This window comes from Drosophila gunungcola, assembly GCF_025200985.1.
Source record: "Drosophila gunungcola strain Sukarami chromosome 3L unlocalized genomic scaffold, Dgunungcola_SK_2 000002F, whole genome shotgun sequence".
NCBI classification, from domain to species: Eukaryota; Metazoa; Arthropoda; class Insecta; order Diptera; family Drosophilidae; genus Drosophila; species Drosophila gunungcola.
Genome location: NW_026453178.1, coordinates 4,251,246 through 4,266,457, shown reverse-complemented (window position 1 = coordinate 4,266,457; position 15,212 = coordinate 4,251,246). Strand labels below are relative to the sequence as shown.

General features: G+C 40.6%; 1 protein-coding gene across 15 annotated transcripts in view; it reads left to right on the top strand.

The window, feature by feature from the left end:
* The window catches only part of LOC128257695 (CUGBP Elav-like family member 4), a 127,533-nt gene that overhangs the window by 59,135 nt on the left and 53,186 nt on the right, over nt 1–15,212 (top strand). For 9 of the 15 annotated variants that reach the window (XM_052988815.1, XM_052988821.1, XM_052988816.1 and 6 more), the window contains one exon: nt 7,698–7,832. The exons of the other annotated variants lie outside the window; for them this stretch is intronic. In XM_052988815.1, the coding sequence (XP_052844775.1) occupies nt 7,698–7,832 (135 nt within the window). The remainder of the gene's footprint in view (nt 1–7,697; nt 7,833–15,212) is intronic. 15 annotated transcript variants of the gene reach the window in all.

Below are 15,212 nucleotides of genomic sequence, written 5' to 3'. Positions count from 1 at the left end.
GAAGACGTATGGTTATTGTGATGACTCTTGGAAAATTGATAAATATTGCAAAACGCACTAGCACACACAAACACACACATACACACATGGCGAACGAAGGATTGGGGGCAGAAAATATAATTTAATTAAAATGTTTTATGTAAGACATGTTTATTGAAGCATTCTCTCTTAAAACTTCCCAAAGCAATTTGATTGACGGACTTGACTTGGTTGTTGTTGCAGTGTCCTTTCTGCCCCTTTCTCTCATTTTGTTCGTTGTTTGTTGATTTTATTTGTTGATCTGTGCCACCAGCTGCTGTCAAGGTGTTGAAGAGCATTCTACGCCTGAAGTTTTGCATTGATTTGCTACCTGAAGTGTGTTGTTTTCCAAGAGTTAAGTCAGGCAATATATTTTCAATTACGGCTGCCAAAGGTGGGAGAAAAACTTGATAAAGGCTTTGTTTTTCAGATCTGTTCTATAACATAGACTTAAATCCATTACATAGACTTATGTTTTGCTAACATCTAGACTAGTTACTTATAATCTTAATATATACCGATATGTTATCACCATTATTTCCGTATATACGCATATGCCGTGTGTTGTTGTCGTGTATTTTAAAATATTTCCTTAATTCTTTATTACGTATCTATAATGAAAAAATATTTCCAACTATCAGTAAAAAACAAATTGAGAATAATAAAACTTTGATGCTCTTAAATATCAGATAATATGTACCCGTTTTTACTCTTATTTTAATAAAGTTTTAGCTAATTTTTCGTTACCATTCTAACACCATAATTACCCACCCCGCATATTTATATTAATTAAATTTTCTGTTTATATTACCCCAATAAAATTTTATACCTCTGTGTTGTTGTTTTTGGATGTTGTGCGTACAGTTTACCACTGAAAATAATGGACACAATTCAGGAAAGACTTTAAACTATTATGCTAAATGTTGTGATATATATACTCTTATTTGTGTACCTCTTCAAGCGACTTGCCGCAAAAATTTAAATAGCAAATTTTGTATTGTTGTGTCCACGTAAACATTTGTTGTGCATTGTTTTCGTGTTGCTCTTTTTCGTAGTATAAATGCAAAAAAAATAATTTTTAAATATGTACTACAACAAATAAACCAATTAATTAACAATATGCAACAACATTTCCAAAGTAAATATTTTACTACAAAAAAACCCCCACGCTCAATCAGAAAACCCAAACAACAACATAGATTATAAAACTTTATTTATTCTTACTTTTCTCTTTCTTTTTTCTGCTCTTCTCTTTTTTTGCAAACAAAAACTTTGAAAAACACCAAAATACGAAAACCCAAAAATCTGTACACGAATTTAGCTATCGGCCTGAGAAGCATCGAATCGACGGCGTTCAACTAAAGACGATGTTCACAATGGAAGCTTGGAAAGTCCATCCGACCCCAATAACCAAATAACTCGACGATTGCATAAATGCAAGAGGAGAGCCCACTGCAAAACGTCCATGACAAGTAGACCTAAAGATCTGTGCTTTAAAGGCATCAAAGTTTGTTTCCCATAGGCCGTGATAAATACTTGTAATAAGCCGTGCCTCAAGTAGACAGAGCCTTAAGCCCTCTAGTTCAAACCGAAACACAGTGCTGAACTTCTTTACTCTAATGTGTCTACAGGAATAGCCATAAAAAGTAGGAAATCTAAAGTAATAATCAAATCGCGAGCTTTGATTAAAAAGGCACGGTACACACAGTTACTAGAGCAAAAACAACCAAAGCAGACTAAGTCTAGCTATACAAGCAAAAAGTAAGCATTAAATACTAAGACACATTTTTATTAGTTTTAATATGAGTAAGACATGTACGAATTCAGTTAAATTTATGGCCATGTCTGTTGGCCGTTTGAGTAAATCTCCAACGGGCGCTTGGCTCTTGGCGTATTTGCCAAGAGTTATAAAACGGAGACAGACAATATAATTATACAAGCGTATGCAGGACAAACTCTGTCTAGTGCTCATAAACTTTAAATTCCGCTTTATCGTGAGTTGCCCCTTATTATACACACATATCTTGCGTATATATATATGAAATAAAAAACAAATCTGTAAACACATAAACGACAGCCACAAAAGGGGACATTCACCGGGTGGCATTTTCCTTTTTCCGTTGCCATGGCCATTTTTTTGCGCTTTTCGCTGCTCTTTCTTTAAGCATTTCCACGTGAAACTGAGGACACTTTTATGAGCTCGAAATGAAAATGCTATGTGCCATTAACATTATCCCCGACGCGTCACTACTTAAAATAAAAATTTCTATATTTTTTACACATTTATTTATATAAAGGGAGCAACGACGCCGTCAGGGGAGAGCACCTTTTGGTCGTCGCTCGCCTTTTATAGCCAATTTCTGGTTACCCACAGTGTGCAGCCAATTTCATGTCAAGCTGCAGTCGCAGCAGTACCAGCGCAAAATGATAATCCCGGGGTCATAAAAAATTTTTACTTTATATTGACTTTTAGTGTGATAGTCAAGCCAGCGGAAAAATGCGGAGACAAGGTGCACATGAAATGTTAATGGCTTGTCAAGATTGCCTTTCCAAGTGCCGCGTTTTCTGGATGCTGCTGTAGGTGAAGAAGCTCAAATTTATCACCGGCTGCAAAACGAAATGCAAATGCTTTCTGGCTGAAGAAAAGCTGCAATCCGACTTATACTGGAGTTGTTAATAGTCCAAAAAGGTTATTCAATTACCCTTAATATACGAAAGCAGGACCGCTTTTAATTTTAAACTAAAGATTATTTTATTTTTCTTTTGCTCATGAAAGCCTAAATGGCAATCTTCAGCCCCACAGTACTCACAAAAGTCTGAGAAAAGTTTATCCCTTTCAATATTAATTAACACTTCAATACCACAGCAGCGAAGGCAAAGTTTCTGGCATGGCTTCTTCCCATTTCCGCTCGGTCTGCCTTTGACTTTTGGCCCTGGCCAAACAAAAAGTTTTGTGCCTAAAAATGTGACTATGGAAATGTCTGGCACTGCAGCCGCACACAATTTCCACGCTGACACTAATTAACAATTAGGCGCATCTTAGCGGCTCCCAGCCATTTCCAATTCTCCGAACTCGCAGCGACTTAACTTTTGAACTACTTACAAGGCTAATAACTAATTTACTTCTAACTTTGGCTTAGCGCTGGGCCAGGCTCGCATTTCGTGAGTTTGTCCCCAGCCTATAGTCGAGTTTTACGCTTATTACTGAAGAATTTCAAACTGACAAGACTGACAAATAAACTCCAAGCTCAAAGTCGCCGGAAGCAGGCCCAAAGGATTCGCGCAACAATGGCAACAAAAGGCGAAAAGAGCACAGTTTTGCTGCGGGGGAGTTGGTGGTGGGATATGGAAGCTCAGCCCGTGCTGAGTTATCTCTAGTCATATTTAAACGTCAAGACCGGGGCCAGACTTTTGACAATTGCCACACAATTGTCGGGGCGACGACACCAACTGTTTGACGCCGCTGAGGGACTCATAAAGGCAGCGTTTAGCTTATTTGCTGTATAAATACTGACACCTCCGTTTGGCTGTGCGGGGGCTGACTTTCAGTCTTTCAGACTTTCAGACCGCCAGTCTGTCTGCCGTCTGAGTGCCATAAAAACGGGATGTCGACGTTGCCTGCAGGCACACTTGGCCCAGATGAGGCGAAACAATTGCCGGCAATATTGATGGGGCAGCCAGGCATTTGCAACATCTGATCCCAGTGATTGGGCCCAACATATGGCGAACGAATTGGAGTCATTTACATTTTAATCAAAGCTTCGCAGGCGGATGTATTCCCCAGCCCCAGCCCCCAAGACTCCACCCCTTCTTGTCTTGGTTCCCAGGAATGTCCGGAATATTTTTACATTATCCTCGTTACATGTCAAATGAGTGTCACTAATTACATATTAATTAGTTTCCTTTTACCAGTCACTCATTTGCCCACTCCCCAGGCAGCCACATCATCAATCAAACGGCAACTAGAGTGGAGTGCCCTAATAAAATGTAGAAAAATGCAAATGAAAAACTACTTAAGGCTAAGGGCCAAAGTGCTGCCTGCCTTAATCAATGTACGTATATGTTTCTAATTAAATTTTCATTACAAGCTGCTAAGAAAATCGGGCATATCAACATTAAGGGGCAGTTGAACTGTTGGACAGCATTAAGTATACGATTTGGTGCCCATCTACCCATTTCCTGCCTAAGTAATTACAATTTCAATAATTTATAGCAAAATAAACGTGGTCCGACGAGATACAAACATTCGAACATAAATACAGGATGGCAGTGATTTTCGGGGTTGAGCGGGTAGATTTTGTTTTCAATCAATTTTTGCCAAGCAAATATTATTTCAAGACAGGACGAGTGCTGTCTTCCACAAAGTTTTGTAATTATAACGGAGAGCCCGAAAATCCCCACAAAATAATTAATAACTTAAACATATTTACATAGCATTTTGAGCTATCTGCCGTAATCAGATTAAAACATTTTCAGATATGAATTGGTCGCATTACGGTAGGATATTCATTTGCAGCTGAGTTGGTACTCAGAATGCTGGCTAAGCTGTGAAAATTAATGGAGTATTTATTTGTTTGTTTAATGATTTATTAGCTGCAATGAAGAAGATTGAGCCTAATCCCCTACCCAGCAAAGACGGCAGTTGAGCGGAGAAATTTAAACTTAATGCGCACACCTGATGCAGCTTTGCCTCCGCTCTGATGTATTCAAAGAGCCCCATCCTTCACTCGCAGGAAGAACTAATCCTCAGACGCTCATTAGCAGCCATTAAACGTCAATTTACATGTCAATTGGCAACAGTGCCCAGCCAGCCAGTCAAAGGAAGCCAGCCAGTACAGTAAAAAACGGCTATGGAGGCGGGAGTTCGGGGACACATGAGCTTTGAGCTTTGACTTTCGCTTTGTCAGCCACTTTGTGTTTAGTTTCCCTTCTTTTTTTTTGTTGTGTTTTATCCTCTGGCGCCGCTGTCTCCACATTTTTTGTATTATTCATAGACGCGACTGGCTTTTTCACCTTTGGCCAGGACTTAAAATACAATTACTTGTCCCTGGAGAGGGAAAAAAAGGCATTGAAGATGCAGCTGTATGCTGGATGCTGGCTGGAGGATCCTGGATCCTGAATCCGGGATGGGAAGATAAGCAAAAACATAACGTGCAACAATTAGTGTCCTGTCCTTGTCGTCTCACCTGTGCAGCACATGTACAAAAGTTGCCATGTGGTTAGCTAATTTAATTTGGCTTTCTTTTTGCCGCCCCCGGTCCTCCCACTTCTCTTTGGCATCCTTTGGCGGCATCAAAGACAACGACACGTTAATGACTTCTTTTGCCGTGGCCGCAGAACACAGCACAGCCCGGATGGTGAGCAGGCATAAAAATAAAATCTAAAAACCGCCACACACATGGCTAGCCTTTGCTAGAATCACAAGGACGAAAAACCCCTTAGCAGGAGCCACTTAACTTGTCTATATGAGCCTAATGGCCTTTAATATTATTTTCACTGCTCTTTCCTTTAGCCGAGAGACCGAAAAAAAAATGTAAAAACAAAAAAAAATAACCGAGAAAAACGAGGAAAGTAAGAGGAAAATGGGAGAAGAGGAGAAGAACCCAAAGGGAATCACTGAAAGCCCTGTGTGCATTTTATCCCTGCCGGTCTGTGTCGTTGCGCCCCAGGTAATTGTAGAAAATTGCTGCAACGCCAGGCTAAACATTGTGCAAATCCTTTTGTCCTGACCTTCCATTCTCCCCCCTCCCCTGTTTTCTTATCCCACCCTGTATGCTTTTTTTTTTTCGGCCGCAACTGTTAACAGCCAGTTGAACTATGCCATTTCATATGTACAACAGCAGGCGCCGCAAAGTATGCTGCACTATTTTTACCTTGTCCTGGCTTGAAACCCCATCCCGTCCAATTCAACGTGCTTTACATTTTTATTAAGCCAACCCTTCTTCTTGTTGTTGCTTAGCATGCCAGGGGCGTTGTTTGGCTTATTGCACGTGCTTGGCAAAACGGGTGGAGGTGGGGGAAAAAAAGGAGAGCTTGGGTCAGGACGATAGGACGGTATGGAACCCAAATGCCATTAGGCTTAACCCGGACACAAGACAATTGCCTGCAGGCCATGTGCATGGGTCCAACGTGTCGTATTAGTTATTTTCTACTTCGATTGCTTTTGCCACTTTAACGCGACAGCAGCTGGCTGGGACTGGTTGGACTGGCTGTCTGTGGCAAGTGTTTTGCCAATTATGTGACGCTCAATTTTCGATATGATACGAGCGTCTGGGGTTTGGGGCAGCAGCTTATATGCTTTTTGAAAGCGAAAAATGGGAAATAAGAGAGAGAGAGAGAGAGATAACGAAGACAGCTGCCTTATCCATTTACCAGTAGATATTGATTAGATTCTAGCGAATCTCTTGCTGATCACCACCACCATGCATCTATCGCTCTCACCCCACCTAGCTTTAAAAAATAGACTCTAAGTACTTTTAAGCCATACATTTTCTCATGCTCGCCCGTAATTTTACCAACTCTTTTTTCAAGTAGTGGCTAGCGTGTTCAATTACCTTTCGATGTCTATCCTTAACTCAGTAGCTCTGTGCGTGGCCAGCTTGTAAGTGTGTGTGCGAGATGAGATGGTTTGCTTGAGTGTGCGTGGATGTCTGTTCTACACATACAAATATAAATATACATAACTATAAATTACGTATTTGAATAGCTAATTTCCATTTCTGTAAGTTGTAAGTTAAACAAAAAAAACAAATTGTACGACAATTTTAACTAAATATCACCCATTTTTATCTTCTTTTCTTTCCTTTTTATGTAACACTTGTTCGTGCTCTATATCAAATATATATGATTGAAACGAAAAAAAAATGAATACATCAAAATTGGCAAAATTGGAAAACTGACAATTCTTCTCTTATTATTTTCAAAAACTAATTTCACCTTTTTTGTGATTTAATTCGTGTTGTTTTGATTTGTTTCGGTTTTTTTCCATATCGAAATTTCTACCTTCTTGATGCAACAATTTCAACAAAAAATTTGTTCCGCTTATAAAATCGAAATTTGTACTCCCTCTTCCCACCCCAAAAAAAACCTAACCACATTAATAAATGTTGTAATTGTATTTGCTCTATTGGTGCTCAAACTATCCACCCAAACACCAACGAATTTCTCCTTAAATAAATGTTGTTGCTTTTACTTTTCTTTGGGTATTTTGCGCCTGTTAAAATTTGAACAAAAATTACCAAACAAAAAAAAACAATTACGTAAATGTGCCTGCTGCGTTCGTTACTCGTTACAAAAAAAAAATGTTGCGTAATGTGTAACCCTGTTGCATTTACATCTCTCTTTATACGACACACTCACATATTATGATCGAGAATATATATATTTTTTGCGTATTCATTTTTCGGATTTCACTTTAATTTAATGCGAATTTTCTCTGGCTATGGCTTCTTGATTGATAACTTATCATTTTCACAAAACACGATCGAACACTTTGCCACTCACAACAAAAAACACACATTGCCACTTGTCCATTTTGCCGTCTCTTTTGGTGCAACAAAAAACGAAAACAAAAATCAAATTCGTAAATCGTAAATCAATCGTAAATCAATCAAAATCAATCGGATCGATCGAACCACATGACATGACATGAAACATGAACAAACCCGAAACCCAAACAGAGCATTTAGATCGCAAGCTGTTCGTTGGCATGCTCAGCAAACAACAGACCGAAGACGATGTTAGACAAATCTTCCATCCGTTCGGCACTATAGAGGAGTGCACCATACTGCGTGGCCCGGACGGAGCTAGTAAAGGTGAGTGATTCGATCTTTAACCTATATCCTATATATACCTATCTACAGCTATACCCAGCTCAGTTTCCCCCACCTAAGATACTGTTCATATTAAGTATACGTGACGTGTTCGGCTCGTTATCTGTTGTATTTTCCAGTTATTTGATTAAACTTAAGATTTTGTTGATCGTTTTTGGCATTAGCTTGGTTGTGCGTAGTCATGCTAAGAGTATTTTAGTTTGAAAATCGGCTAAATTGATGTCTCATAGCTTATGCAATCTTTAGCTGGAGTTGATAGTATGACATCTAAATCTGGGTGTATTAAGTATACGTAACGTGCTCAGCTTTTTAACTGTTGACGATTAACTAGTTGTCGTTTTGCCGTTAATAGGTTGAGCAAAGATTGTGTTGATTGTGTTTTAGATTTTAAATCGTTTTAATCCATGTCTTATAGCTTGTGCAATTTTAGGCTGGAATTGATACATAATAAATGGGTAAATTGAGTATAAGCTGTGTTTTCTAGTATAATTCCAATTTATTTGAAAGATTCTGTTAATCATTTTTGGCATTAGTTTCATTGAGAATATTCACGAATAAAATTTAGCAAAATCGTTGTCGTGTAGTTTGAGCTGGGAAATATTCACAGAGGACAAGGTCTGATAAATATGGCCAACTGATAATGTCCCATTAAAATGTGGGCAGCTGTGCAACGAGCCAAATAATCATCACAAACCATAACCATAACAATTACACAGAGTTCGGGGAGAGTTTTGGGGGGCTTTGAGGTGGCATAAAATAAAAATCGGGTAAACAGTTCAATTAAAGTTGTTTGCTTTTGGCAGTGCTGCTCGTTTCACACGCCGGCCATTTGCATTTGTATGCGGCATTTGCAAGTAAAAATACGCACACACAAACACACACACCCACACGCAGAGGGCAAACAAATGGTGTATATAAAAAAAAAAAAAAAAAGTCGAGAGATAGAGGCAGTGGGAAGTTTCGTTTGTTTTAATATGCAAGTAACTTTTTTAACAATAACATTCCATTTTATTATGTCAAAAGTTTTGGTTTTACAAATACACATACACACACTCAGATACACGCACACCCACTCAGATACACAAATACACTGGCAAACACTCGGTCTGTGAGTGTAATTGTGTCTTTGTTATATATTTTTATTTTGCTTACATTTGCAACATTTTTGACTGCCGCCTTTTGTCGTCCTCGTCGTGTGCGTATGTATTTCCATGTTAATGTTTGTTATTGTTGTTCTTTTGTTGGCGTTTATTGTTGCCATTTTGATATGCATGAAAAGGCAGCGTTCGGCGGTCGGAAGGGGGCGTGGCACATTGGCCATGTGACACTTTGCATAGAAAACCAACGTGCAGGGGTATTTATTTTTGTTTGTTATTTTTGTGTACTCTTTTTGTTTTTTTTGCGCCCCACTCGTTTATTTGTTTAGGGGTTGGAGCTGCACTTAGGCATTAAAATGGAGGTGGAGTGATTGGGGGTCCTGAGATTTTCAGGCCTTCGCCTGCCAAGCCATCAATTTCAAATCAAATCGATGCCTGAAATTTCCACAAATTTGAATAGCTGAAATATCTCACGCATATATATTTTGCCATTCCGCCGCACAGGAATGTCATACGAATCGAAGACAAAGCAGCGACATAATTTGATACAAATTTTCATTTTTCTTCTTCGCCTTGTGCTTTTCACTTCCCGTTTGAACGGGAAAACTTGTTGTTGATGTCGTCGCCCTTCAAACTTCGACAGTGGCTGCGTGCAAAGCCGCGAAAACTGTCAGTCAATGTGGTTAAATGTGGGGCTTGGGGGTTGGAAAATTGCCAGAAGGGGGGGTCGGAGGTGGATGATTGCGGCTCTTGCGGCTGCGGTGCCAACATATCATTCTTCATTAAAATGCGCTTCAAAGTCAGCTCAACTGGAGCTGCGCGAGTCTGGCGCTCCTTTTTCGGAGTCGCAGTTGGTGTTAGAAAAGTGACAGGCGCTAGCCTGTGTAAGTGCCAAAATCCATCAACGTCAATGCCTTTTTTCCTCCATCTTTTTTTCTACTTTTCCGCTGCGAATTATATTCAAAGAAAATCGACTGAGCGGCGAGCGGGGTAATGAGGAATGAGGAATGAGCATTGACTGACTGGGCGAACTGCAAAATGTATGCAAATGATGATGCATGTGGCAGCGAAATGCGGTGACGCCGAATCCGAGGGCGAACAATAATAACTCCAGCCCCTCATCGCCGATGTCTGTGTGCCTGACAGGCCACAGGAATAAGCGCAACCATCATGTTAAATTATGCAAATTCGATTTCAGTGAGTGAATGAACTGAAACGAGGTAAAGGAAAGGTTTTTCTGGCCGGGGACTTGGGCTGACTTTGAAACTTTTGCCTAGCACAAAACACAAAGCATGTGGCACAGCACTGTAGAGAATGCTCCACGCAGAAGAAATAGATGCCTGAGAATCTCAGCAAAGTACCCAAATTTCTAGTCGGTGTAAAAATAAAATTAAAACATATTTTAGCTACAATCAATTCGTTTAATCATAATAATTATTGGTATAGAAAGAAATTCTTAGACAGTTTTAAACAAGCGCACTTATATTTTTTAAATTTGTATTAATAAAATTAATTTATTTTCGACAAATTGACAAATGGACTCAATAGCAATTGACAGTTAATAGTTGGACACTAATAATTTAATTGTTATTATTGTCCAACTATTTGTATTGTCAGCAAAAAAGATTATTCTTTTTTGTGATAAATTATTAACCCAATCAAGATCAGTTTTAGAGAGTACATATTAAATACGATTTAGCAGACTTATTTCAGGATGCAGGATTTTAGCTAAATATCTTAATTTCTCCGGGTGTAACCATGTGGCGGAGGCGAAAAATTTTACTGCTCGACAATGGCAGGACCGCAGGCAGGAGCCAGGAGCCAGAAGCCAGGAGCCAGCAACCAGGACAGGCTGGCGGCTCATTTGATTAGAATATTCATGCATGCACTTCATTGTCATCAAGGCAGGCTGGCGGGCTGGCAGGCAGCAAAGTTGTCATCTCGTCCTGGGTCTTGTCATCTGTGCAATCAACACAATTGTGTGTCTCCGGGTCTCGCCGTCCCGCTGTCTTTCTGTCTCTCTCTCTCTCGCCCGCTGTCCCTTTGTCCCGCTCTCCGTCCGCCGGTAATCATAGCGCCCAATGTGCGTGGATATGTGGGGATATGTGGGGATATATGGGATATGTGAGCAGCAAGGGGTGTCGTCTAGTGCGTTTTGCATAAGTAGCCGCACGAGTGTGGAGAATCGCTCCTGTTGCTGACAGACGGTTGGCGTAAGTTGACGTTGAATGGGCCACGTTGGCAGGCTGGCTGGCTGGCTTAAAGCGCTCTCGGCCTAATCACTGCCGCTGCCGAGCTGTCATTAGGTAATTGCCAACGGAGGGGGCCAGAGCCGGCACTCAATTAGTTTAAAGAATTAAATACACATACTCTACTCACCCACATTTGAGTGCACAATTTAATCCTCGTTTGAGGCCTTGAGTCGATCGACCTACTACTACACTCAATCGATGGCATTGTCAAGTTGGGCTGCCAAAAACATAAATTGAATTAAAACATCGTTTAGACTAGAAATTAATTCGAAATGTCTCGCTTTGTCAAATTAACTTTTAATTGCCGCAAAAGCCAACAAAGAGACCTCCGAGTCGGTCGTCTTGCAGCTGACACACGAATACAAATTCCAATTAATACGCCAGAGATATTTATGTGCGGCTGACACACACAGACGTGAACACTCGAGGTCACAACAATGGCGCAACCACGCCGTAAAGTAGACTTCAAATGTTGGCCTGCATTGTCGTCTATCATATCAAAAGCGGCGCAAACCACATAAATGCCAATAATTAATGTGACATTTTCGGCGTAATTGAGGCAAGTATGCAGCAAGCAGCAGAGGCAGCATCGCCAGCCTGTCACAACCACACAAAACGGGTGGAAATGTATCTAGGCATGCGATGCGTGTGTATTTCAAAGCATTCCCCAAAACTGCATGGCATGCCAAGTGGCAAACTGCTCTGCCATACACCATACTCTATACTCCCCCAATCAACCCACGCTCTGCTGGCTAATTGAATTTCTGCACATAGCTATGGCAAATTCTACGAGTGGGCGAATGGTACCGCCCCCCGAAAAAAAAAAACCGAGAAAAACGAAATAAAATCGAGTGTGCAACAAAATTGTGTCGCTGCAAGCTCAGGTGCGTGCTCCTTCTCGTGTCTCAGCTTAAAGAGCAAATTTATTGCCTGCAAACAAACGAAAAAAAAAAAAAAAGGAAAGTTAAGTAGCCTTCACATAATTGCTCAGAGAAAAGTTTTAATACCCCATACCCTGGCTCACCGGGCTTTGACTCAAACTTTGCAATGACAGTTTAAGTTGTTTTTCAGGCTGTTGCTGCTGCTTTGGCTGCTGCTTTGGCTGCTCCACTTGTTGTTTGGCCAACAAATTTTTACAGCCAGCCATTGTGCGATGGGGAGGTTTAAAGGGGGAATCGGATCCAGAACGAAGCTTCCGCCGGTTGTCAACTCTCACTTGCTCACATCCACATTCACATTCACATTCGCATTCACATTCACATATCATCGTGGCAGCTCTCTGGCATCATCATTTCATTTCAATTTCAATTTATATGAGCAAAGTTTTATGAAGTGCATGTCATGCTGCCTGTCGCTTTGCTCTACTCCTGTTTCCATCGACCCACAGCCCAGCATCCACCACCCACTATCAAGCCACCCACTGGCGCACTGCATTTATTAAATTTCATTTCATTTCAGCTCTATACTCATGTTTATTTTACAGCACACTAAAAAGTTCTAACAAGTGCTGATTGAGAGCGCTGCAAAAACTGTCAAACAAGCCCGAACAAAAGCCAGAACCGAACCGTTGTAAAACTCAAATTGAATTTAACGCTTATGACATGCGAGAGCTTTGCTTTATTCGATTCTTTATAATAATGGTTAAAAGTGTGATGAGATTTTGGCTTTTGTTGACTTAATCGAAAATGTGTGTGCGGAAAGGGCTGCTAGTTGGCTGCTAGTAAGCTTTGCTTTGGTTGATGCTGCACTGATAGGACAAGTTAACTATGCCCATCTTTAATCTTATTAGGACAAAGTTAGCGCTCTTAGAGCTCTGCATATGCCTTTAGGACCCATAAAACATTGCACTTAATGCGCCTTAATTAAAACAAAACTCTCCCTGCGCTCTCTTCAAGTGCCCGCCGCAGTCTATAACTATTTATTGCGTGCCAAGAAGCAGCATTTGTACGAGCATGGGAAAAAATCGGAGTAATAATAATAATGTAAGTTGTGGCATAAGCTCATAAGTGCCATTTAAGCCACAGTCATCCTTGTTGCTATTGCCGCTGGCAAGCCAAAAGTCCAAGTCCACGACTCCCGACTGCAAAATGGCACACAGGCTAAGGAATTAAAATACATATCCAAAAAGGCATGGGCTGGGGATGGAAAGAAACAAACGCGAACTTTTGCGTCTATAGACCGAAAAACCGAAACCAGAAAACCCAACAAACTTTGCCGTCGTCGTTGTGTAGTCGCCATGGCCACAAGTCTTTTGTGAGTCCTGATCCTGAGCCTGTTCCTGTTCCTAAACCTCTGCGCACCCAAAAACGTGTATGTCTGTGTATATGTTGGCCGCAGCTTGATGCAGCTTAAATTTAATTGCAGCACGGCCAAAGTTTCATATGCAATGGGCGGAGGCGGAGGCCCCAGCCGAGTCCAATAAATTTTTATCACATACAACTAGAAAAGGCGTTACGCCTCGTGCCCTCCTTAATGCTAATTAACATGCAACACGCCCGAAACTCTGCAGCCAATTCACAAACACACACTAGCTTACAGGGGAAGGTCAGAGCAATTAAACGTGGCCAAGGAGCTGGCTGTCGAGCAGGAAGTGGCTGAAATTTGATGCCGTCAAGCCGGGCCAACGACTCATAAAAGAGCCACAAAGTGCCAGCAACTTATGCCACTCGCTGGCCAGCTTACAAGACACAGAATGGAGGGTCTAGACCCAAGGACATTACATACCCTATGCGGATAACAGAGATCCTTAGTCGCAAGATTCATATAGAACGTATCCCTGACATGAATTACTTTAAACTTTTAGATAACTCTCATTGGGAACATAACAAATTTAATCAATATTATGTTCGCAAAACATGTGTTAATATTCGTTTTTTCTTTAGTGTATAACTTAAATTTAATAGATCAATGGTCTGCAAAAATAAATCTTTACAAGCTAGAGTAGAAATCCTCAGAAAAGTCATTTCGAAATGGAAAGTCCGATGGGCTTATTAACATACTTTTTGAGTCTTTGTCTTGATTGTCAGACATTAAAATAATTATTCTTACAAGAAGAAAAAATCTATTTCGCTTTGATTTTCATGAATTACGGTTTTATACAACCAATTTATATAATTACATCAAATAGGTACTATTTTAACAATAAATCATGCAATTTTACATGTATTGTATTTAATTTTATGATTAAATTTAAATATCATTAACAAAATTGTAAATTCAATAGTCACATATTTATATTTCTATTACATTTTTTAAAAGTGTTCTTTTTCTAGTAAGGTTTTTTATATTAGAATTTAGTTTTCAATATGCGATCCCCATGCGATGCCCTCACCACGACTGTGGCTATATTACCGCCTCCCGCAATTTCGTTTCATTATGTGGCCATGTTGGTGGCAAGTGTGCTTTATTAACACATTTCGTGGCCCGCCCGCACTCACATATACGTAAGAACATAACTTTTTTAATACCCATTGCCGTCGCCATCGCTATTGCTATTGCCAGCAGCAGCCTGGCAGGACCAACAGGACCAAAAGGACGAACAGTACCGTCCGGTCTGGCTGGCTTTAGTTGTAATAGTTTAATAAAGTAGTAAAAGCTGCGGAAATTAGATTTGACCGCAACACACGGGCACAGGAGACCGCTCCGCCGGAGCTCAGACAAAACTTTGCCGCACGGCCCAGGAGAGCAAAAAATGTGGTACAAGCCACATGGCGAGGTGGTGGTTCCTCGGGCTTCCTGGATTCTTGTCAATAAAAATGTCAAAAAAGTTTCGGCTAAGCATTAAGCACAAAGTTTGGGCCGAGCGTAAAGAGAGGGGGCCTCCACTTTCGGTGAAAAGGGTTGCCCAGGCATACTTATGGTGGCCTGATGAGGATGTATCCCGAAGATTGGGATGTGGATGTGGTAGTGGGAGTGGGAGTGCTTATTAAAGGCAGAAGGAGTCCCAAAAGGAAGCGATACCCTCGGCAACAAATTTAATTAACTCAGTTGAGCGCGCCTCCCTACTATCTTTT